This window comes from Pseudophryne corroboree, assembly GCF_028390025.1.
Source record: "Pseudophryne corroboree isolate aPseCor3 chromosome 3 unlocalized genomic scaffold, aPseCor3.hap2 SUPER_3_unloc_70, whole genome shotgun sequence".
In the NCBI taxonomy this organism is placed as follows: domain Eukaryota; kingdom Metazoa; phylum Chordata; class Amphibia; order Anura; family Myobatrachidae; genus Pseudophryne; species Pseudophryne corroboree.
Genome location: NW_026967564.1, coordinates 578,446 through 604,632, shown reverse-complemented (window position 1 = coordinate 604,632; position 26,187 = coordinate 578,446). Strand labels below are relative to the sequence as shown.

At 48.1% G+C, this 26,187-nt stretch overlaps 1 protein-coding gene across 1 annotated transcript in view; it reads right to left on the bottom strand.

Annotated features, from left to right (window-relative positions):
* Positions 1-458: 458 nt before the first annotated feature.
* Positions 459-26,187, bottom strand: part of LOC134984666 (gastrula zinc finger protein XlCGF26.1-like) — a 37,991-nt gene continuing 12,262 nt past the window's right edge. Inside the window, exon 5 of the mRNA XM_063950194.1 lies at positions 459-3,105. Within this exon, the coding sequence (XP_063806264.1) occupies positions 1,832-3,105 (1,274 nt within the window). The 3' untranslated portion in view covers positions 459-1,831. The remainder of the gene's footprint in view (positions 3,106-26,187) is intronic.

The window sequence follows — 26,187 nt, the reverse complement described above, 5'->3', positions numbered from 1 at the left end:
GCCCTATCTCCCCCCACTACTGCCACCTGCCCTGTCTTCCCCCCTACTGCCACCCACCCTGTCTCCCCCACTACTGCCACCAGCATGTCTCCTTCCACTACTGCCACCCACCCTGTCTCCCCCCCCACTACTGCCACCGCCATCTCCACCACTACTGCCACCGCCTTATCTCCCCCAACTACTGCCACTGCCCTGTCGACCCCCACAACTGCCACCCCCCCCCTGCCCCCACTACTGCTACCCGCCCTGTCTCCCCCCACTACTGCCACCGTTTTGTCTCCCCCAATACTGCCACGTCTCCCCCAACTACTGTCACCGCGCTGTCTTCCCCATTACTGCCACCCGCCTTGTCTCCCCCCACTACTGTCACCACCCCATCTCCCCCCCACTACTGTCACCGCCCCATCTCCCCCCCCCACAACTGTCACCCACCCCACCACCCCCACTACTGCCACCACCTTGTCTCCCCTCTGCCACCTCAGCGCTGCTTGGGAACAACATTACCCATAGACAGTGCCTCTGGCAGAGCCCACTACAGCACTAATACCACCCAACCTGTCTCCCCTGACATCTCAGCAGTGCTTGGGGATTCTTGGTATTGCTGGTAACAGTCCTTCATCTGCAGGTGGAAGTAAGAAAGCAGGGCAGTAAGGAGGCAGAAGCTGCTTCTGGTGCCATGGACCCTGGTCATGGTGGGCTGAGTAAGTAAGATTATGTAATAGTCACCATCTTACAGGCAGCCGGTGAAGGGAGCAGAGAATGGGTGTTATGTGGCAGGAATGGGCTGGTTAGGTAACAGCCTGGCTGCTGCATTCTGTACAAGCTACAAGTGGTGCAATTCTTTTGCTGGGAGACCCAGGTAGAGGACATTGCAGTAGTCTATGTGTGATGATACAAGTGCATGTATGACTGTAGGTAGATCTTCTGAGGGAAATAAGTGCTGGAGTCTGGCTATGTTCCTCAGATGAGGATCTGATTGTGGCTGATACCTGATGTCTAAGTGTCACTCCACCATCCAGGACACCAAGATTCCACACATGATCAGTATTCTGTAACTCTGAACCCCCAAGCCCGGTTGGTTTGCAAAGCTGAGCTGTAGCCCTGCCCTTTGTTGGTGAGCTTCTACCATAAAGACCTGTTTCACCAGGACTGAGTCACAGCCAACTGGCATCACCCACACCTGGAGCTCAGCTAGACAACAATTTAGGATTGGGACTGGGTACTCAGTACCTGGAGCAAAAGACAGGTCATCTGCATAGCAGTGGTAGATGATGGCATGACATCTGATTATTTCACCCAGTGGTAGTATGTATATTGCAAAAAACATAGGAGAGGATAAGAAACTTGAAGAACAATGCATGGCAATGAGTATACTTAAGAAGATTAAAATGGTTCCTCACCTGAGTGATGTCTACTGTGTGCAACAAGAGCGGATTTATTTCTCAGAGTATGAAAATGACGTCTCACCTGTGTGACTTCGCTGATGTCTAACAAGATTTGATTTTTGTGTATAACATTTCCCGCACACAGAGCAAGAAAATGGCTTCTCACCTGTGTGACTTTGCTGATGTGTAACAAGTTGTGATTTCTGTGTAAAACATTTCCCACACTCAGAACATGGAAATGGCCTCTCACCTGTGTGACTTCGCTGATGTATAACAAGTTGTGATTTCTGTGTAAAACATTTCCTGCACTCAGAGCAAGAAAATGGCTTCTCACCTGTATGACTTCTGTTATGTCTAACAAGAGCTGATTTGTGTGCAAAACATTTCCCACACTCAGAACATGGAAATGGCCTCTCACCTGTGTGACTTCGCTGATGTAAAACAAGTTATGATTTTTGTGTATAACATTTCCCGCACACAGAGCAAGAAAATGGCTTCTCACCTGTGTGACTTCGCTGATGTGGAACAAGTTCTGATTTCCATGTAAAACATTTCCCACACTCAGAGCAAGAAAATGGCTTCTCATCTATGTGACTTTTCTGATGTCTAACAAGTTGTAATTTCCGTGTAAAACATTTCCCACACTCAGAACATGGAAATGGCCTTTCACTTGTGTGACTTTGCTGATGGGTAACAAGTTGTGATTTGCAGGTAAAACATTTCCCACACTCAAAGCAAGAAAACCACTTCTCACCTGTGTGACTTCTCTGGTGTATAACAAGAGCTGATTTGTGTGCAAAACATTTCCCACACTCAGAACATGGAAATGGCTTCTCACCTGAGTGACTTTGCTGATGTGAAACAAGATGTGATTTGCAGGTAAAACATTTCCCACACTCAGAGCAAGTAAATGGTTTCTCACCTGTGTGACTTCTGTTATGTATAACAAGATGTGATTTCAGTGTAAAACATTTCCCACACTCAGAGCAAGAAAATGGTTTCTCACCTGTGTGACTTCTGTTATGTATAACAAGATATGATTTCAGTGTAAAACATTTCCCACACTCAGAACATGGAAATGGCTTCTCACCTGTGTGACTTCGCTGATGTGTAACAAGATCTGATTTGTATGTAAAACATTTCCCACACTCAGAGCATAGAAATGGCTTCTCACCTGTGTGACTTCTATGATGTGTAACAAGATGTGATTTCAGTGTAAAATATTTCCCACACTCAGAACATGGAAATGGCTTCTCACCTGTGTGACTTCTATGATGTGTAACAAGATGTGATTTCAGTGTAAAATATTTCCCACACTCAGAACATGGAAATGGCTTCTCACCTGTGTGACTTCTCTGATGTTTAACAAGATCTGATTTGTATGTAAAACATTTCCCACACTCAGAACATATCAGTGGCCTTTCACCTACCTTACCTGTGTGTGGGTTAATAGGCTTTGTGTTCTGTGTAAAACATTTGGCATCTATGGAACAGGGAAACACTGTATCTACTCTCAGAGCTGGAACAGATGCACCAATATCAGAGTGATCAGGAGAACATTTCCCAGGATCAGAGGGCTCAGCTGATAGAGCTGGATGTATAATTGGGGTAAAGGGGTTATCTCCTGGAGAATCCTGTCTACTGTCATTATCTTTTATGTCACAATCCGGGGATGACATTAGATGTCCTTCTGTGATATTCCTGCTTGTGTGTCCATCTGCTGGAAATAAAATACATATGGAAATGTGACATTTTCTGTAACAATATTAATCTTGTAAACAATAGGAGACGACTCTCTGGGACACTTAATTGTAAATGTGTGTGTGTATGTTAAATCATAACTTTTAATGAAGGCTTTATAATATTGTGTCTCAGACTATCATTGTGTCCACCCTCCTGAGAACACTCACAATAACAAATGTAATATTATAATAAGACTCAGATATATCTCTCTCTTGTACTGGTAACTAACCATGAAGTATAAATGGAGTCACTCGCCAAGTCCTATGTCAGCACCAATGTAAAACAATGGATGAGGAACATATAGTATGAATTGGAGATTCTAGATGAACAATAACATCAGTCATATGAGCTGATGGATCAGAGAAATGTCTCCTAACATTACTCCTGGAAGCATTGGTAAGGTAGCATTCCTTTATGTGTGTGCTCATACGCTGGTAAGCCTGTACATGTGTTACTCACCCTTATATAAGGTACATTGCTACAGCAGAGTAGGTGTGGAACAAGGTACTTTACATGCAATACACCATATAAGACCGTGTAATTATCATCGTCATCTGCTAGGTTATAATCTAAATTCTCTTACGTCCTAGAGGATGCTGGGATCCATTTAGTACCATGGGGTATAGACTGGTCCTTTGGGAGCCACTGGCACTTTAAGAGTTTAATAGTGTGGGCTGGACTCTCCCTCTATGCCCCTCCTACCAGATTCAGTTTAGAAAATGTGCCCGGAGGAGCCGGTCACAGCTAGCGGAACTCCTAAGAGTTCTTAGTTTTTTATTTTCTAAAGTTAGTTAGGTTACAGGAAGGCTGCTGGCAACAGCCTCCCTGCTTCATGGGACTTAGGGGGGGAAGTAAGAACCAACTTCCTGAAGAGTTAATGGTTCTCTACTCCGCTGACAGGACACTGAGCTCCTGAGGGTGCTGATCGCAAGCCCATGAAGCGACTTCTCACTCCTGCAGTACGGCCGCCACCCCCTTACAAAGCCAGAAGAAAGTAAAGTGGTGAGCACAGCACCGGTGGCCCGGTTAGCGGGTCACCGGCGGGTATGGCGGCATAAGGGTGGGAGCAATCCCCTTTCCCTGAAGAGGATAGGAAGAAGTGGGAAAACCCATCTACAGTAGACGCATCTGTATCTAGACTGTCTAAAAAGGTGGTTTTACCTGTACCTGGTTCAACTGCCTTAAAGGAGCCGGATGACCGCAAGATTGGGACTACGCTCAAATCACTATACACTACTACAGGCGTGGCTTTAAAGCCCACTATTGCTTGTGCGTGTATTTCTGAAGCCATAGTAAAGTCCTTACTAGAGGACTTAGATACTATGGATAGGAGTGACATTGACTTGTTTTTCCGTCACATACAGGATTCTGCAGGTTTCATGGTGGAGGCCATGAAGGACATTGGCCTGCTACTTCCATGGCTGTCTCAGCATGCAGAGGACTCTGGCTACACCAATGGATTGCGGATGCAGTATCCAAGAAAAGTGTGGAGAACCTGCCATTCACAGGTCAGGCACTATTTGGGGACGCATTGGATGCGTGGATTTCCATGGCGACTGCTGGTAAGTCAAAATTTCTTCCCTCCGCAGCCTCAGACATGTCGACACACACGTACCGACACCCACAACTACACTGGGGCTATAGGAGACAGACCCACAATAAAGCCTGTAAGAGAGACACAGAGAGAGTTCTGCCAGCTCACACCCAGCGCCTATCCCGGTACTGAGGCCAGTGAAATGACTGCCCAGACCTGTTAGCGCTATTATATATATATATATATATATGTATATATATAAACACACACACACACACACACACACACACACATACATTGTGGAGAATTTATTTCAGCCCAGGGAGTGCCGCCAGACAGTGGAGTGTATGTGGCTAAATGCATTAGCCGGGACGGGCACCGGGCGCAGCACAGCGGAGGTAACTGCGGAGTGCCGGCTGGAGGAGAATTGTATATATATATATATATATATATACACACACACACACACACTGTACTTGTGCCCGGCACTCAATACCTCCTATCACAATGCCCCGGTGACTTCCAACACAATATGTGAAATATATCCCGACCCACGGCAGCACTCACTGGGGAACTTGAAGTAATGATAAGAAAGGGAGACAGACTCCTGTAGCTGACTAACGTTTCAGTTGTATTTCACAACTTTCATCAGAACCAAAAGACAGTGGCCCTCATTCCGAGTTGTTCGCTCGCTAGCTGCTTTTAGCAGCTTTGCACACGCTAAGCCGCCGCTTACTGGGAGTGAATCTTAGCTTATCAAAATTGCGACCGACGGATTCGCAATATTGCAATTAGACCTCTCTTAGCAGTCTCTGAGTAGCTCCAGACTTACTCGGCATCTGCGATCAGTTCAGTGCTTGTCGTTCCTGGTTTGACGTCACAAACACACCCAGCGTTCGCCCAGACACTCCTCCGTTTCTCCGGCCACTCCCGCGTTTTTCCCAGAAACGGTAGCGTTTTTTCGCACACACCCATAAAACGGCCAGTTTCCGCCCAGAAACACCTACTTCCTGTCAATCACATTACGATCACCAGAACGAAGAAAAAACCTTGTAATGCCGTGAGTAAAATACCTAACTGCATAGCAAATTTACTTGGCGCAGTCGCACTGCGGACATAGCGCATGCGCAGTAAGCGGAAAATCGCAAAATAACGAAAATCGGCAACGAGCGAACAACTCGGAATGACCACCAGTGTTAACAGAACAAACATTTATACTTACAAACCACTACGTGCCTGATTCCCGACAGGTGCGGCGGGTCCGGATGACGTCACCACTTCGCGCTGCGTGCCGTCTAGTCTGTCTCCCGCTCTGCCGTCTACGCGCCCTCCTCCCGCTTCCGCATACCTCCTTGGCGGCCGCCGTGGACATCATCCGGACCTGCCACATCGCCGCACCTGTCGGGAATCAGGCACGTAGTGGTTTGTAAGTATAAATGTTTGTTCTGATAACACGGTCTTTTGGTTCTGACGAAAGTTGTGAAATACAACTGAAACGTTAGTCAGCTACAGGAGTCTGTCTCCCTTTCTTACCATTACTTCAAGTTCCCCAGTGAGTGCCGCCGTTAGTCGTGATAATAAATATATATATATACATACACACACACACACACACACACACACACACACACACACACACACACAATTTAGCACCAAATCACTTGTGCCCCCCCCCCCACTGTTTTGCACCCTGTTACTTGTACAGCAGTGTGGAGGTCAGGGCCAGCGTCTCTGCAGCTTCTGAGGAGAGAAAATGGCGCTGGTCAGAGCTGTGTGGGCTAAGCCCCACCCACCACATGGCGCGCTTCAGTCCCGCTTAAATTTAATATTTATACTGGCGGGGGTCCCTTAACTAGTGCCCAGGCACTGTTTTTACTTTTGCCAGTGCCATTTGAGGGTCCCCCCTGCGTCCTGCAGTGCCGTGTTATGTGTAGAAGCATGGCACGCAGCAGGTACCTCAAACGCCGTCTTCTGCCATCACTGAAGTCTTCTGATCTTCCTATACTCACCCGGCTTCTATCTTCTGGCTCTGTGAGGGGGGTGACGGCGTGGCTCCGGGAACAAGCAGCTAGGCGCACCAAGTGATCGAACCCTCTGGAGCTAATGATGTCCAGTAGCCTAAGAAGCAGAGCCCTTAACTCACAGAAGTAGGTCTGACTTCTCTCCCCTCACTCCCACGATGGAGGGAGCCTGTAGCCAGCAGGTCTCCCTGAAAATAACAAACCTAAGTCTTTTTTCTGAGAAACTCTGGAGAGCTCCTCAGTGTGCACCCAGTCTCACTGGGCACAGAATCTAACTGGAGTCTGGAGGAGGGGCATAGAGGGAGGGGCCAGTTCACACCCATTCAGTCTTATAGTATGCCCATGTCTCCTGCGGATCCCTTCTATACCCCATGGTTCTTGAAGCATCCCCAGCATCCTCTAGGACGTATGAGAAAATAGGATTTTAATTACCTACCGGTAAATCCTTTTCTCGTAGTCCGTAGAGGATGTTGGGCGCCCGCCCTGTGCTTCGTATTACTGCATTGTTACTTAGTTCAGTATTGTTGGTTTAGCCGTTGCTGAATTGTTCCAAGTTGGTTAGTTTGGCTTTCCTTTTTGTTATGTGTGAGCTGGTGTGAATCTCACCACCATCTGCAAATTTTCTTCTCTCGAAGTATGTCCGTCTCCTCGGGCACAGTTTCTAGACTGAGTCTGGTAGGAGGGACATAGAGGGAAACCAGCTCACACTATTAAACTCTTAAAGTGCCAGTGGCTCCCAAAGGACCCGTCTATACCCCATGGTACTAAATGGACCCCAGCATCCTCTAGGACGTAAGAGAAGGTAGATTATAACCTAGCAGATGATGATGATTACAGGGTATCATATGCTGTACTGCATGTAAAGTACCTTGTTTTACACCTACTCTGCTGTAGCAATATACCTTAAATAAGGGTGAGTAACACATGTACAGGCTTACCGGTAGGTAATTAAAATCCTATTTTTACATCCCCATCATCAGTGTCTTACCTCTATTCTCTCAATAGTAATAAGGATGATGTGTGTACGGTAAGTATGATTCAGAGAATTACATATCAGAATCTATACAGCTGCCGCCATACTTCTGCTTCTCATACGTGTGCTACTGGCAGCAGTGAACATCTGAGTGAGAGTGCAGGGAAGACAGCAGAGTCTGATGAGAGATTGGATCTGCCTTTGCAGGGATGTACCACACCTGTCACCTCTGTTAGTATATAAAATAATAAATAAGAGGAGCGTGGTCCATCCAGATGTGCTTTCTGGAGCTCTCCTCACTAAGTGGCTTCTTATCTACCCTACCTGATAGCTCTCAGCCGCCGCTGGGACCAAGACCCAATCTATTAAGTCCCCCATTCCTACTGCCCTAAAGCTTCTCGCTCCACTCACTCCAAGCACCGTTCACTGCCGCAGCCTAGTGACGCCTATGAAGCCATGGGCTGTATTCTGGGGCTATGTGCGCCCAGTCTTTCCTGTACGCTCCGGATACCTGACTTGAAGGCGTTTTTGGCTCAGGCGGGAGTACTTGCTCTCCATATAACACGGGTGCGCAGCTCCCAATACTGCTGGGGACAGAACGGGATGCCCACAGTCACCAGAGCCCAGCGGTGATATTGGGAAGTGAGATGACTGCCATTTTGGATCCTGGTGTCGGCCATCGCATGCTTTGCCTTCTGCCTTCAATAAGGTTTAATATAAAAAAGATGTAACCTCCTGACAGCGTACTACTGATCCTTTTATTTATAGATCATTTGTATTTTCCTATCTCTGAGAGGTCAGTCTCTTTGTAGCCGGCTTACCATGCCTCCAAAAAAAGTTTAAAAGGTACCAAATTGGCCCCACCTGTCCATCTCTTTGGTATCTCGGATTCAGGTAGTTCTTCTGAGACCACTACATCATCTGCTTCTTCTTGTCAGATGCACAGCCCAGCTGTAATGGCTGAAGACGTTTTAAGACACGCTAGATGGTCCTGTTACTCTACGCTCTATACATTCTATGTTATCTGCTTTTAAGGACTGAAATAATCTCAGAATTTAACGCTAATATTTGAAGCTTTGAGGTCCGGTATCAGTGAGATTGGCACTCGTACAGACTGAGATGAAAGAGATTGTTGTATCTAACAAAGATCTGATTTCAGCACATGACACCCTTCAGGAAGATCCGGTCTCTTTTCGTGATAAAGGTGGTCATTCCGAGTTGTTCGCTCGCTAGCTGCTTTTAGCAGCAATGCACACGCTAGGCCGCCGCCCTCTGGGAGTGTATCTTAGCTTAGCAGAATTGCGAACGAAAGATTAGCAGAGTTGCTATTAAATATTTTCCTGCAGTTTCTGAGTAGCTCCAGACCTACTCCTAGATTGCGATCACCTCAGTCTGTTTAGTTCCTGGTTTGACGTCACAAACACGCCCTGCGTTCGGCCAGCCATTCCCCCGTTTCTCCAGCCACTCCTGCGTTTTAGCCTGACACGCCTGCGTTTTTTAGCACACTCCCGAAAAACGCTCAGTTACCTCCCTGAAACGCCCCTTTCTTGACAATCACTCACCGATCAGCAGAGCGACTGAAAATCGCCGCTCAAGCAACAGCAAATATTCTAAGTTTTGTGTTAAATAACTAAGCGCATACGTGCTGCGTACCATGTGCATGCGCATTTTCCACCTAATCGCTGCGTTGCGAAAAACTCCAAACCGGGTGGGAAAGTGCTGAGACCCCATCAAAACCGATTGACCAAACTGAAGGTCCCCAATAGCCAAGGAGTTGACTTTAAAACTTAACACCATGTTCAAACCCAACCAAGTAGCTGCCCAGCATAACTGCAAAGCCGAGACACCCCGGGCAGCCACCTAGGAAGAACCCACTGACCGTATGGAGTGGGCCTGAACAGACCTTGGCAGCGGCAAAGCCGCCGAAGAGTGAGCCTGTTGGATCATAAGCCTGATCCAATACGCAATAGACTGCTTCGAAGCAGGACAACCAATCTTTGAAGCATCATAGAGAACAAAAAGCGAGTCAGATTTTCTGAGACCAACTGGCCTCTTGACATAAATCTCCAAAGCCCGAACCACGTCCAAGGACATTGTTGTAACAGACGTGCCAGTGACAACCAGAACCACCATCGGCCAATTGATATGAAATGCTGAAACCACCTTAGTCAAGAATGTCTAGCGAGTTTTAAGCACCGCTCTATCCTCATGAAACACCAGAGAAGGACTCTTACAGGATAAGGCCCCTAATTCCAAAACACGCCTGAGGCCAAGGCCAACAACATGATAGCCTGCCATGTCAAATACTCCATGTCCACCTTGTGGAAAGGTTCAATCAAACCAATTGGAGAAAGGCCAGAACCAAATTGAGAACTCATAGCACTGTGAGAGGCACAAAGAGTGGTCGAATATGAAGGACACCTGTCAAGAATATCTGGACCACTGGGAGAACAGCCAATTGTTCCCTGGAAGAAAAAGACAAGGCTGAGATTTTAACTTTTATGGTGCCTAAATGTAGGCCCACATCAACAACAGCCTGCAGGAAGTGCAAGAAATGTCCCAGATGAAAATCCACAGCAGAATACTGTTGACCCTCACATCAAGAGACACATTTCTTCCTTATGCGATGGGTCACTGCACCCCAACCATGGAGGCTTGCATCCGTTGTCAACAGAATCCAATACTGCATTCTGAAGTGTCGACCCTCCAGGAGGGACATCAGCAACCACCATAAGATGGAAATCCTGGCATTTGGTGAATAGCATGTCATCTGACGCATGTGCAGATGTGACCCAGACCATTTGTCCAGCAGATCCAGCTGGAATGGTCATGCATGGAATCTTCCGTAGCGAATTGCGTCATAGGAGTCCATCATCTTTCCCAGTAAGCTTATGCAAAGATGTACCGAGATATTGTCCAGCTTCAAAATGGAACATACCATCGTCTGAATTATCTTTGCCTTGTCCATAGGAAGGAACACCTTCTGAGATACCATATCCAATATCATTACCAGGAACTAAAGCCTCTGCGTAGGTTCTAGGTGGGATTTCTGCAGATTTAGAATCCACCCATGATCCGTGAGTTGTCGTGTTTGAAGGCTGATCTTTTCCATCAACTGTGCTCTGAAAATAGCCATTATGAGGAGATCGTCCAAGTATTGAACAATGTTCACTTCCTGCTTGCGGAGTTGTAGCAACATCTCTGCCATCACCCCTGATAACACCCTCGGTGCCGTTGATAGACTGAAAGGCAAGGCCTGGACCTGGTAGTGACTGTCCTGCAGTGCAAACCTGAGGTAAGCCTGAAGAGGCGGCCATATTGGGATGTGAAGATACGCATCCTTAATAGCCAGAGAAACCAGGAATTCCCCTTCTTCCATGTCACGCTTGGCTTGAGTTGGGGATCTGATGACTGATAATTGACTGAGGGAGCAGCTATCGGCAAAGGAAGGAAATGAGGTGGCTGAATGTAGTTCTTACTCATGGATTGAAGACTTAGGCCCGAAGATGTAGAGGGGTAGGCAATGAGGACAATGACCGAGAACGATACACTGAAGAAAGAGGAAGTCAGTTTTAATGAGACCACAATCATACACAACGACTAGGAGAGAAGTCTGAGTGAATTCTGAAAGACGAAAGGTTAGTGACTTGTAAACGATGCTGAAGAATACTGAATGAAGAAGTGACTTGTGATTTGTAAACAATGCTGAAGAATACTGAATGAAGAGATGACTTGTGATTTGTAAGCAATGCTGAAGAATACTGAATGAAGAGATGACTTGTGATTTTTAAACAATGCTGAAGAGAGGATCGCTGTGAGCACCATCAGTAAATGGAGACCCTCTACCAGATAGAGGGCCCTGTGGTTAAACCACAAAAGCAGGTGGACTAGGAGCAAAGGACTGCAATAACAGAACTGACCACTAGGCGGACACAACAGAACCAGGATACCAGGGGTTAACCTGGGAGCGCAGAGCACCTTACAGCAGCAAGTAACTTGAAGTACTGGCAACATAGCTAAGCATCAACCCCTTTTTATAAGGGAAGCCTGTACCGGATTGGCTGGACGCGAACTGGGATACCTATTGACTTGGATTGGTCTCCAACATAACTCCCTGCACAGAGGACACATGTGGTACCAGCACACAGCTACTACCTCTGGCCTCAGCCTCCCAGACGCTGCACTCCAGCAACAGGACACTTGGAAACGGACACCTCCGGCTGCCATGCTCCGCTCCCCAGGACCCGGACCCCAGACACCCGGCAGCCGCATCGGAAGACCTTGCTGCTGTAGCTACTATCCATCGCAGCGACACCAGCCAGCTAAGAGGAAGGCCGCAGGGACCAGAACCGGTGGTAAGACTCCAGATGCTGACATCACACTTGGAACAGGCTGCTACAAATTCAAAGACATCCGTTTTAAGATGAGGCCACCAGTACAATTGCTAAATGAACTTGAGAGTCTTAAGACTACCGGCAAGACCCATGAAAGATGAAGAATGAGCCCACGTAAGCAATTTCCTGCAAAATTTTGGTGCTACAAAAGTTCTCCCCAGAGGAGGTAGAGGAACAGTAGAAGTTGAACCAAATGAAGCCAGATTCAGAATAAATTGTTTCTCAGAGGAGTTGAGTGAATCATCCATTTGAAAAGAATGAGAAAGTGCATCTGCTCTTCAATTTAAGGTTCCTGGGCGGTTAAAGAGTTTGAAGGAGAACCGAGAGAAGAAGAGAGCCCACCTGGCTTGCCATGAGTTTAAACAACGAGTTTAAACAATGGGTTTAAGCCATCATGGAAGGACTTGGAGGAGAAGATGGAATGGGAGAAGATTCTGAATGATCAGGACTGGGGCTCAATGTTAGTTGATTAGGAAAAAGAAAAGGCCTCAAGTCAGTTTGAGAGGTTTCCTGTTGAGGACGAGGTTTAGCTTTCTTATGAGATGATTTTCTAGTTCTGCCCATTCTTCAGCATAACATTACGGAGATTAGAGAACAAGGCCAGGAGGCCAGTAGTGTCATAGCAGAAGTATTGAAGTGTGGAAATAGGGAGGCATCAGTGAGCACAGACCTCCAGTGGCCATCGGTTACAGAAACATTGTGAGGTCAGTTGTTTATGGGTAATAGCAAGAAGATGCCATCCTTGAGCAGTAAAGTAATTTATAGGAGCCAGCAACTGGAGCCTGCTACTGTCCTGGACACATGGACTGTTACGCCGTAGCTATACTGATGCCCCAAGAGCTCTAATTGGATCTTGCGGGGATTGAGGGGAGCAGGAGGGAAAAAAACTCCAGCAGCAGTCAAACAGTACAGAGGATGTAGTCAGCACAGTCTGCCACCAGAGGGAGTCGACGAAGCAGGAGTGGAGGCCAGGCAATAATAATAATAATAAAAGCAGTTCAGGCGACCACTTACTGCCCAGGTAGGGCCGCAGCGGCAGAAGTCCCTGCCAGAAATCACTGAGGCTGTAGTGAAGGGCACTGATCATGGGCTGTCAGTGTCTGTAGCTCTCAGAGAAGCGGCTGGTTTCAGGAGGGCATGTGGTTATATTGCAAGTTTTCAAGATAACTACTTCTGGCAGTGAAGCCCAAATCAGAAGAAACTGGCCGGCTATGGCGGGTGAACCAGGTCAGTAATAAGGCAGGAGAGGAGAGGGTACTAGGATGCAGGGGCACAGGGTAGCGTATCTGGCTGCACAGTAACCACACGTTTATGTCCTCTATAATTGACAGCTCCACCAGATTTCCCCGTAGCACCATGGGTTAGGAGGAGAGGGGGAGATGCCGGGACACTGCTGGAGTGATGACAGGCAAGTGCTCCATGTATTCCCCGCTGCCTCGACTCAGGGCTTCAACGGCCGGACAGTAGGAGAAGGCAGGCTGTGACCGGTTGAGCTGACTAACCTGACACATCCCTGCTGAGGTCACCAATCCCCGTAGTATGCACCGCATCAGATGCCAAGAGAGCAGCTCCTTGTCTCCCGCCGCGGTCACCGCTGATCCCCAGTCAGCCTCTCCACACGACTCCAACAGCACGGCTAGGAACAAGAGTGGACAGGGCCCACAGCACCCGGTCAGTAGCAGCGCTACCTCGCTGAGGTCCGGTCCGCGGAGGGATCACTGCACAACTTCAGTCCACGGCTTCAGATCCGGGAGTACGCCGCGACCTGCAAAATCCAAATGAATGGCTCCCCTGACTCCGCAACCTACAAAACACACAGAGGAGCAAGAAAGGTGTCACAACTAAGGGCCTGAGCTGACGGGAGGCAGCCTCAGTTGTAGGGGCTGAGGTGTAGAGAAACCTGGGAGGTTGTATCAGACCCCTGGACATGTAAGTTACATGTAAGAAGATTGCCCGAAGGCGTGACCACGACAACCAAGATAAAAGTTAATGTTGTTCATTTGACAAACTCCATGCAACACAGCAGCAATAAAAGAAAAACATAAAATCAGCAGTTAAATGACACAGTTCCTGGGTACTACAGGATGGCAATGGCCACAGGGCTCTGGTAGTTTGAGACAGTTCTTATTATCTTCTAGATGGAAAGTCCTTACCAGGCCCGACTGTAGTAATGGAGATAGCCCAGGATCATACCAGCTGATGTTCCATGGGAGCTGGGCTGCTGTAGATAAAGTGGCTGCTGTGGGTACTGGTTGGAACCAGATAGATGTAGACACGGAGTGGATTACTGGATGGAACCAGCCAAATAATAAATGAAGCTTGAGAGCGATGAAATATGAATGATATATGGAGCTTGAGAGCGGTGAAATAATAGTACCGGTGGTGAGTGGTAAACTGCAGAAATGGTACCGGCACTTTAAGAAGAGCTGATCTCTGCTGGAAGCTAAGTGCTGGAAGCAGGTGAATCTGTAGCTGGAAACGGGTGAGTCCCAGAGGACTGGAAAGTCAGGCTGCACCGCAGGTGGTAGACTGGAGCGGGTCTCTTTAGTGGAAGCTTGGAGACAGGAACTGGAACCTGGAAAACAACCACAGGAGAGAGACAGACTGGTACTAGGTTTGACAACCATAGCACTGACGCCTTCCTTGCTCAGGCACAGAATACTTATACCTGCAGCAAGGAAGGGATTGGCTAGGCAATTATGCAGATTTCAATGGAGCAACGGATTGGTGGGAATTGAACAGGTGACAGAATCCAACATGGCTGCGCCCATGCAGTCACCTGGAGGGAAAGTTGGTTTGGTATTCCATGTGAGAACTTAGCAGCAATGGCGGCGCCGGCCACAGAGGACAGGAGACGCCAGACTGATGACTGCACACTAGAACCACGCGGACAACAGCGGAGGCCGCGGCTGGCATGAGGCGCCACTCTGTTATCCTGTATACTAAAACACAGGAACGGCGGCGGAGGCCGCGGAGGACGGGAGACGCCATTCAGGAAGTAAACATGGCGCCGCTGTGACAGCGTCTCAGGATGACAGGTTTGGGAAGCAGAATGTGGACATCAGTATTACAGATGAAATCCGGCCCTGGAATGCTGAGCCAGCCTCAGGAGACATCTGAAAGGCAAGTAATGGCGTCCAGATACCCGGATCGTGACAAAAGGGCCCGAAAGAGCCCGTAGGACAGCTGTGAAAGGCAGAAAGAACCTATATAAGCAGGATCTCCTTTATCCTGCTGCCTTTCCAGTCACGCCACACCCTTATTGACATCATTTATTGATGTTGAAAACAAAGTAATGTAGATTTTCGCACCAATCTAAGACCTGCAAATCTACTTTGGAAGCCATCTCCCTTTTTTTTAAACAGTCCCCAGCTGGACGAGGATAATTGGAATTCCATTTCTTGGAATTCTAACTTCCTACTGGGTGTAACCCAAAATTTCCATCAGCTGTTTTGGGATGTTTAAACACAGTTGCCTTAGTTTTTAACACAGGCTCTGCTGCCTCTTCTAAGGAAAGAATGACTTACATAGCACTAATTAGCTCAGATGATATGTCCACTGAGCTGAGACCTTCCGAAGTGCAATGAGTCCTCATCCTCCAACGAATCCTCATCTAAAACATGTGTAGACTGTGACGATGTTGTATCATGTCTATGTGATTTACTTACCACCAGCCTTTCAGCCTGCTTTTTTGAGAGGCTGACAATTCCCTAGGTGTATAAACCTCAGAATGAATGTTGCATGTAAGGGTTAATAAGGAAACCTATCACTGGTATAGGAGCTGGTATAAACTGCTCAGCTACATTGGATAATGTCTGTGCAAAGTAGCCCATGAAGGTTCACCAGAACCTCTGCCTGGCTCACTGTACACGTGGGTAAGCGTTGTCGCGACCCGGCGGGGAGTTGTTGGAGCGACTCTGAGGTGCGTATAAGATGCTTTTTACAAATATCACTCCAAAAAAAATAGTAATACTATAAAAATAAAAAAATAGGATTTTAATACCTACCGGTAAATCCTTTTCTCCTAGTCCGTAGAGGATGCTGGGGTCACTTCAGAGCCATGGGGTATAGACTGATCCGCAGGAGACATGGGCACTTTAAGACTTTTCCAGAGTGTAAACTGGCTCCTCCCTCTATGCCCCTCCTCCAGACTTCAGTATAGGAACTGTGCCCAGGGAGACGGACATTTCGAGGAAAGGATTTATTGTAAAGTTAACGGTGAGAGTCATACCAGCTCACACTTCAACCATGCCGTACAACAGGGCATTCAATGTTACACATGTCAACGGCATGAACAAATGCACAGCAACATGCTGAAAACAAATGTAACACAACTCTTGTGTAACAACAACTAACAACTGCAGGTAAAGTACGCACTGGACCGGGCGCCCAGCATCCTCTACGGACTAGGAGAAAAGGATTTACCGGTAGGTATTAAAATCCTATTTTCTCATACGTCCTAGAGAATGCTGGGGTCACTTCAGAACCATGGGGTTATAACAAAGCTCCAGAACGGGCGGGAAAGTGCGGATGACCCTGCAACACTGATTGACCAAACTTGAGGTCATCATCGGCCAAGGTATCAAACCTGTAAAACTTGGCAAACGTGTTTGCCCCCGACCAAGTAGCCGCTCGGCAAAGTTGCAACGCCGAGACACCCCGGGCAGCTGCCCGGGAAGAGCCCACCTTTCTAGTAGAATGGGCATTCACTGAACTCAGTAACGGCAATCCTGCCGTGGAATGAGCGTGCTGAATCGTACCTCTGATCCAGCGCGCAATGGTCTGCTTAGAAGCAGGATACCCAATCTTGTTGGGAGCATACAGGACAAACAGAGCCTCTGTTTTCCGAATTTGAGCTGTCCTTGCGACATAAATTTTCAAAGCCCTGACCACATCTAGGGACTTTGATGCAGAGAAGGTGTCAGTAGCCACTGGCACCACAATAGGCTGGTTTATATGGAAAGAGGAAACCACCTTCGGAAGAAATTGCTGCAGAGTTCTTAACTCCGCCCTATCTTCATGGAAGATCAAGTAAGGGCTCTTGTGAGACAAGGCCGCTAACTCAGACACCCGCCTTGCGGGTGCTAAGGCCAACAGTATGACCACTTTCCAAGTGAGAAATTTTAACTCTATCTCCTGTAGAGGTTCAAACCAATGTAATTGAAGGAACTGCAACACCATGTTAAGATCCCACGGTGCCACAAATGGAAGTTGGATGTGCAAAACCCCTTTCATGAACGTCTTAACTTCTGGAAGGGAGGCCAATTGTTTCTGAAAGAAAATTGATAAGGCCGAAATCTGGACCTTAATGGAGCCCAATTTCAGACCCGCATTCACACCCGCCTGTAGAAAATCGAGAAAAACGTCCCAAGTGGAACTCTTCCATTGGAGCCTTCTTGGATTCACACCAAGATACATATTTTCTCCAAATACGGTGGTAATGTTTAGACGTTACTCCTTTCCTGGCCCGAATGAGAGTGGGAATTACTTCTTCTGGAATAACCTTTCGGGCTAGGATCTGGCGTTCAACAGCCATGCCGTCAAACGTAGCCGCGGTAAGTCTTGATACACGCACAGCCCCTGCTGCAGCAGGTCCTCGCGAAGAGGTTGAGGATCTTCTATGAGTAACACTTGAAGATGTTATGCACACCAGTGCCTGCAGGAAAGTACTGGTGTCAGAACTGTTATGCACTCCAGTGCCTGCAGGAATGTACTGGTGTTTGAACTGTTATGCAAAACAAATGGACTCACAGACAGACTGGGGAATATGACATAACGTACACAGAAGGTGATAGGGTAACAAAATACACACAAAGTGAACAGAGAAGCCCAGAGGCTAAGGAACTGGGTATCTCCCTTGTATTAGAACTGCTCAGATGGGAAAAGCAAGATGTTGTGTTTTAATACGTAGAGAACCCGAAATGCTGTTGCTAAGGGCAACAGCAAAACCCTAAAGGGTTACCAACGGGTGTGGCAGTAAACTCCTTGGTCAGAGATGGAATGATAGACACAAGGAGAGTCTCCACAATCCTAATTCTCACTTGCAGTGCACAGGTTCAGCTTACTGCCACTAAACTGACCCCTGACACCTAGCACAGTGAGACAGGATTAGACAGGCAAGTCTTAGAATACAGCCACAAACTTGCTAAGTTCACAGAGTAGTAACAGAACCCCAGCAAGCTAAACGACTGACTCCAGTCTTACTGCTAGGTCTGGATTGGCAGAGTGTAATACCAAATCCCCAGGCCTATTTGCAGTAAGCAACAAACAAATACAAAGCTACACAGTACTGGCTAACTGTCATGAACTGACTAACCAACAAAGATTCAGCAGCATCTGCTTACCCTGAGAAGAGGCCTTATAAAGCAGGTGCTGTCCACGCCCCACTCAGACCTCACAGACTGTGAGCACAAAAACCAGCACCGGATCCCCTGCCGTGCACAGAGCCTATAACCACTGCACAGCAAAAGACCCGAACCGGAGTATCAGCTGCGCTCAGGTTACTCCGCTAGCACTTGTCTCCCGGTTGCCATGACGACGTGGCAGCACAGGGCAGGAGACCCTAAAAGTACCCCCCCTCTGACGAGGGGTCAAAGAACCCCTACCACCGGGTTTATCGGGGAACTGCGAGAAGAAAGAGCGTATCAGTCTGGGGGCATGAAGATCACAACTGCGCACCCACGACCGCTCCTCCGGGCCATACCCCTTCCAGTGCACCAAAAATGACAGCCGACCCCGAACCACCTTGGAGTCAAGAATCCTTTCAACAACAAACTCCCTCTGGCCACGTATCAGAAGAGGGGAAGGTCTTCCACTGGAAGAAGGATTACTAATCGCCCGTTTTAAAAGGGAACAATGAAATGTTTTATTGATACCCAAAGAACGGGGCAGATCTAACTGAAATGCCACCGGATTGATAACCCTGGTGATCTTATAAGGGCCGATGAACCGGGGGCCTAACTTATGAGATGGCTGTCTCAACTTCAAATTCTTGGTAGACAACCAGACGAAGTCTCCTAATTTGAAGCTGCAGGGTCTTTTCCGCTTATCAAAAACCCTTTTGGTCACTAATGACACAGACACAAGGGCTTTCTTCACTTTCCGCCAAATACCTCTAAGGACCGAAACCACAGAGGAACCACCAGGCGTGGAGTCCAGGGGGTCAAAAGAATTGGCCTTAGGATGATGCCCATACACACAAAGGAAGGGAGAGATCCCTGTAGCAGAGTGAGCCGCGTTGTTATAGGCAAACTCCGCCATGGACAGATGAGCAACCCAGTCAGTCTGACACTTGGAGACATAACACCTGAGGAACTGCTCCAAGGACTGGTTCACCCTTTCAGTCTGCCCATTAGACTGCGGATGGTAGCCTGACGACAAGCTGACAGAAATCTGGAGATCGGAACAAAATGCCCTCCAGAATTTGGCCACAAACTGGGATCCGCGGTCAGAGACCACATCAAGTGGCAACCCGTGGAGACGCACAACATGCAGCATAAATAATTCAGACAGGCGTCTGGCCGATGGCAGCCCAACCAGTGGAACGAAGTGCGCCATCTTCGAAAACCTGTCAACGACAACCCAGATGGCTGTCATCCCCGAGGATTTGGGCAAGTCCACCACAAAATCCATTGAAATGTGGGTCCATGGCTTAGATGGGATAGAGAGTGGATGTAATGGGCCAACAGGAACCCCTCTAGGAGTCTTATTTCGGGCACAGATGTCACATGCCCGAACCCACTGATCCACATCCTTAGCCACCGAGGGCCACCACACCGCCCTAGATAGCAACTCCCGAGTTCTGGCAATACCCGGGTGACCTGCCGACTTCTTGGCATGGAATTCCAGGAACACTCGCTGTCTTAACCTAGGAGGCACAAACAAAAGACCTACCGGAAGGTCTGGAGGAGCCTGCTCCTGTGCTCTAAGGACTAATGATAAGAGGTCCTGGGTAATGCCCACTTTAATACATGATGGGGAAACAATGGGCAACGGCTCCTCGGTGGTCTCCTGGACTGGAGCAAAACTCCGCGAGAGCGCATCAGCCTTGATGTTTTTTGACCCAGGGCGATATGTTATCAAAAAATTAAAGCGAGCAAAAAACAAAGCCCATCGTGCCTGCCTGGCATTGAGACGCTTCGCTGACTCTAAATATGCCAGATTCTTATGGTCAGTGAGAATTGAGACCACAAACTTAGCCCCCTCAAGCCAGTGTCTCCACTCCTCGAGTGCATCCTTAATAGCCAACAATTCCCGGTTACCCACGTCATAATTCATCTCGGCAGGTGAAAATTTACGGGAAAAGTAAGCACAGGGATGAAGGCGATTATCAGACACTCCCATCTGAGAAAGCACTGCCCCAATACCCATCTCAGAGGCATCCACCTCCACCACAAAAGGACGCTCTGGATCTGGGTGTCGCAGCACCTTGGCCGAAACAAATGCCCTTTTGAGACGGGCAAAAGCCGCTTTAGCCTCACAAGACCAGTGAGCAACATCCGCCCCTTTCTTAGTGAGTGCCACCAAGGGCGCCACTATAGACGAAAATCCAGCGATAAATCGTCTATAAAGATTCGCAAAGCCCAGGAAACGCTGAAGCGCCTTCAAACTAGTGGGCTGCACCCAATCCAGGACTGCCTGTACCTTGGAACCCTCCATTTGGAAACCTTCTGGGGAGATAATATATCCTAGAAATGCGATTTGCTGAACTTCAAATTCGCACTTCTCCAGCTTCGCCCCAAGCCGGTGGTCTCTGAGTTTCTGGAGGACTAAGCGTACATGCTTCCGATGTTCCTCCAGGGAATGGGAGAAGATTAGGATGTCATCTAAGTATACAACTAAGAATCTATCCAAATATTCCCTGAGCACATCATTCATGAAATCCTGGAAGACTGCCGGGGCATTACAGAGCCCAAAAGGCATCACCAAATATTCATAATGCCCTGAGTGGGTATTAAAGGCAGTCTTCCATTCATCCCCCTCTCTTATTCGGATTAGATTGTACGCACCGCGTAGGTCAATCTTAGAAAAAATGGTGGCAGTACGAAGCTGGTCAAACAAGACCGAAATGAGAGGCAGTGGGTATGAGTTTTTAATCGTGATACAGTTCAATTCCCTGAAGTCGATGCAGGGTCGCAACGAACCGTCCTTTTTACCCACGAAGAAGAACCCCGACCCAACTGGAGACTGTGAAGGTCTGATAAATCCCTTAGCCAAGTTCTCCTGAATGTACTCTGCCATAGCCTGAGTCTCAGGACGTGACAGGGAGTACAACCTGCTCTTGGGAAGCTTAGCATTTGGCAACAAATCAATGGCACAGTCATAGGGGCGATGGGGAGGTAGTACCTCTGCAACTTTTTTGGAGAACACGTCCGCAAAATCTGCATAACACCCTGGCAATCCTGGCAAACTTAGCTGCGAGAGCCTGACTGGAAGGCTCAAGCAACTCCTGAAACAATCAGTACCCCAACTAAGAATCTCCCCAGAGACCCAGTCAAATTGAGGATTGTGGGCCCTTAACCAGGGTAACCCCAACACCAATGGGGCAAAAGTACAGACAGTCACATAAAAGGACAATTTTTCAGAGTGTGTGGCTCCAATAAACAAAGAAATCTGGCTAGTGCAAGAGGTAATTTTACCTTGGGATAATGGTTCCCCGTTTAACCCACAAATCTCAATTTCCGATGCCAAGGGTACTAAGGGAACAGAGTGTTTCAGGGCGAATTGGCGGTCCATAAAAACCCCGTCGGCCCCACTGTCCACAAAGGCCTCAGTCTTGACAGTTTGACCGAGGATCTTCAAGGTCACCGGAATGATAAAAGTCTTCTTGGGAAATTCTGACTTCTGGCCTGACAGGATATTTCCCATCACCCTCAGGCCCTGAAGTTTTCCGGCTTTTCTGGGCATGATACTACCACATGACCTTTATTCCCACAGTACAAACACAACCCCTGCTGTCTCCTCCGCGTCTTCTCACGCGAGGAGAGGCGGGTAGCCCCAATCTGCATAGGCTCCTCAGAAAATTCCTCAGAGTCTGAGGTTCCTTTGGGAAGGAAGGAAATCTCAGTCTCCCTTTCAAGCCTACGCTCTCTCAGCCGTCTATCCACCCGGATGGATAACTGCATGAGCTGATCCAAGCTATCAGGCAAGGGATATTGTACCAGTTGGTCCTTTATCTGGTTAGAAAGACCTCTTCGGTACTGGTGTCTCAGGGCTGGGTCATTCCACTGGGTATCATGGCCCAACCTCCGAAACTCCGTACAGTAAACCTCAACTAGCCTTCGCCCTTGCTTAAGGATCGAAATCTGAGCCTCGGCTGAGGCCGTCTTGTCAGGGTCATCATACAACATGCCCAGTGCCGTAAAAAAAGCATCAACACTTTTAAGCGACGGACAGTCAGGCTGCAACCCATATGCCCAGACCTGTGGGTCTCCTTGTAGCAAGGAAATCACTATGCCCACCCGCTGAATCTCCGACCCAGAAGACTGAGGCCTAAGCCGGAAGTATAGCTTGCAGCTCTCCTTGAAACAAAAGAACTGCGAGCGATCTCCAGAAAAACGATCCGGGAGATTTACTTTCGGCTCCTTAACCCCTGCAGGTGCTGCTGCTGCGGGAGCTCCGCCAGCAGCCTGGGAGGTGTGCATTTTAATGGACAAATCATTAAATTGTCGAGTCAGGACCTGCACCTGATCGACCACCTGTTGCAACGTATTTTGAGGGGTATGCTCCATATTCCCACAAAATTTCAACAGGAGTATTAGGCTGCTGAATATGTTATGCACACCAGTGCCTGCAGGAAAGTACTGGTGTCAGAACTGTTATGCACTCCAGTGCCTGCAGGAATGTACTGGTGTTTGAACTGTTATGCAAAACAAATGGACTCACAGACAGACTGGGGAATATGACATAACGTACACAGAAGGTGATAGGGTAACAAAATACACACAAAGTGAACAGAGAAGCCCAGAGGCTAAGGAACTGTGTATCTCCCTTGCATTAGAACTGCTCAGATGGGAAAAGCAAGATGTTGTGTTTTAATACGTAGAGAACCCGAAATGCTGTTGCTAAGGGCAACAGCAAAACCCTAAAGGGTTACCAACGGGTGTGGCAGTAAACTCCTTGGTCAGAGATGGAATGATAGACACAAGGAGAGTCTCCACAATCCTAATTCTCACTTGCAGTGCACAGGTTCAGCTTACTGCCACTAAACTGACCCCTGACACCTAGCACAGTGAGACAGGATTAGACAGGCAAGTCTTAGAATACAGCCACAAACTTGCTAAGTTCACAGAGTAGTAACAGAACCCCAGCAAGCTAAACGACTGACTCCAGTCTTACTGCTAGGTCTGGATTGGCAGAGTGTAATACCAAATCCCCAGGCCTATTTGCAGTAAGCAACAAACAAATACAAAGCTACACAGTACTGGCTAACTTTCATGAACTGACTAACCAACAAAGATTCAGCAGCATCTGTTTACCCTGAGAAGAGGCCTTATAAAGCAGGTGCTGTCCACGCCCCACTCAGACCTCACAGACTGTGAGCACAAAAACCAGCACCGGATCCCCTGCCGTGCACAGAGCCTATAACCACTGCACAGCAAAAGACCCGAACCGGAGTATCAGCTGCGCTCAGGTTACTCCGCTAGCACTTGTCTCCCGGTTGCCATGACGACGTGGCAGCACAGGGCAGGAGACCCTAACAGAAGATCTGGATACCAAGCCCTCCTTGGCCAGTCTGGGACAATGAGGATCGCCCGAACCCTTGTTCTTCTTACAATCTTGAGAACTTTTGGAATCAGTGGAAGTGGAGGGAAGACATACACCGACTGAAACACCCATTGTGTCACCAGTGCATCCACTTCTACTGCTTGAGGGTCTCTCAACCTGGAATAATATCTCTGAAGCTTCTTGTTGAGACGAGATGCCATCATGTCTACTTGAGGAACTCCCCAAAGATCTGCCACCTCTGCGAAGACGTGTGTGTGGAGGCCCCATTCTTCTGGATGGAGATTGTGTCTGCTTAGGAAGTCTGCTTCCCAGTTGTCCACTCCCAGAATGAAAATTGCCGACAGTGCGCTTGCATGTTTTTCCGCCAAGAGGAGGATTCTTGACGCCTCTGCCATCGCCGTTCTGCTTTTCGTTCTGCCCTGACTGTTTATGTACGCCACTGCTGTTACATTGTCGGAATGGATCTGTACGGGTAGATCTTGAAAAAGATGCTCCGCTTGTAGAAGGCCGTTGTAAATGGCTCTCAACTCCAGAACGTTTATGTAAAGATAAGTTTCCTGACTTGACCATCTTCTTTGGTAGCTTACTCCGTGTGACTGCCCCCAGCATCGGAGACTTGCATCCGTGGCTACCAGGACCCAGTCCTGAATCCCAAACCTGCGACCCTGCAGTAGGTGAGCACTGTGTAGCCACCACAGGAGCGAAAGTCTGGCTTTTGATGACAGGATTATCCTCGGGTGCATGTGTAGATGGGATCCGGACCACTTGTCCAACAGATCCCACTGGAATACCCTGGTATGGAATTGGCCAAACTGCAAGGCCTCGAAGGCCGCTACCATCCTTCCCAACAACCAAATGCATTGATGAATTGACACTCTTGTCGGTTTCAGAATTTGTTTGACCATTTTCTGGATTTCCAGAGCCTTTTCCACTCGAAGAAATACCCTCTGTACTTCTGTGTCCAGAATCATGCCCAGAAAGGATAACTTTGTTGTAGGTTCCAATTGTGATTTTGGAATGTTTATGATCCAACCGTGTTGTTGAAGCACTGTCGGGGAGAGTGCAATGTTCTGCACCAACCGTTCCCTGGTCCTCGCTTTTATTAGGAGATCGTCCAGGTAAGGAATTAGAATGACTCCTTTCTGACGAAGGAGGGCCATCATCTCTGCCATCACCTTGGTGAAGACCCTCAGTGCCGTGGAGAGTCCAAACGGCAACGTCTGAAATTGGTAATGACAATCCTGTACCGCGAATCTCAGATAAGCTTGATGCGGAGGATAAATGGGAACATGTAAGTAGGCATCTTTTATGTCCACGGATACCATGAAATCCCCTTCCTCCAGACTGGAGATCACTGCTCTCAGAGATTCTATCTTGAATTTGAACCTTTTCAGGTATAGATTCAGAGATTTTAGGTTCAGGATCGGTCTGACCGAGCCGTCCGGCTTCGGAACTATGAAGAGGCTTGAATAAAAACCTTCTCCCTGTTGTGAGAGGGGAACCAGGACAATGACTTGATCCTGGCACAATTTTTGTATTGCTGCAGTTACCACCTCCCTGTCGGGGAGAGAAACTGGTAAGGCCGATTTGAAAAAGAGGTGCGGGGGAACGTCTTGAAACTCCAATTTGTACCCGTGGGACACAATTTGTAAGACCCACGGGTCTAGGCCAGAATGAACCCAGAACTGACTAAAAAGCTGCAGACGTGCCCCCACCCGGGCTGACTCCCGCAAGGGAGCCCCAGCGTCATGTTGTAGACTTGGCAGAAGCAGGTGATTTCTGCTCCTGTGATCCTGGGGACACTGAGGACCTTTTTCCTCGTCCCCTTCCTCTACCTGCCAAGAAAGGGGAACATTTACCCTTTTTGTATCTATTGGGCCGAAAGGACTGCATCTGAAAGTGATGAGGTTTCATTGCTGGCGTAGGAGCATAAGGCAAAAAAGTTGATTTACCTGCGGTAGCCGCAGAAACTAAAGCATCTAGCCCATCACCAAACAAGGCCTCACCATTATATGGGAGAGACTCCATATTTCTTTTGGAATCTGCGTCAGCATTCCACTGGCGAATCCACAACGTCCTCCGTGCCGAGACTGCCATGGTAGATGCTCTTGATCCCGAGAGCCCAATATCTCTCATAGCTTCACACATGTATGCTGCAGCGTCTTTTATATGACCCAACGTAAGGAGGACATCATCTCTATCTATTGTGTCAATTTCAGAAGACAAGTTATCTGACCACTTTTCAATAGCACTACTCACCCACACACAGGCAATGGTAGGCCCGAGTAGCGTCCCATTGGCCACATAAATAGACTTTAATGTAGTCTCCAACTTGCGTTCTGCCGGCTCCTTGAGAGCAGCCGTCCCAGGTGCAGGGAGAATCACCTTTTTTGTTAACTGTGACAGGGCC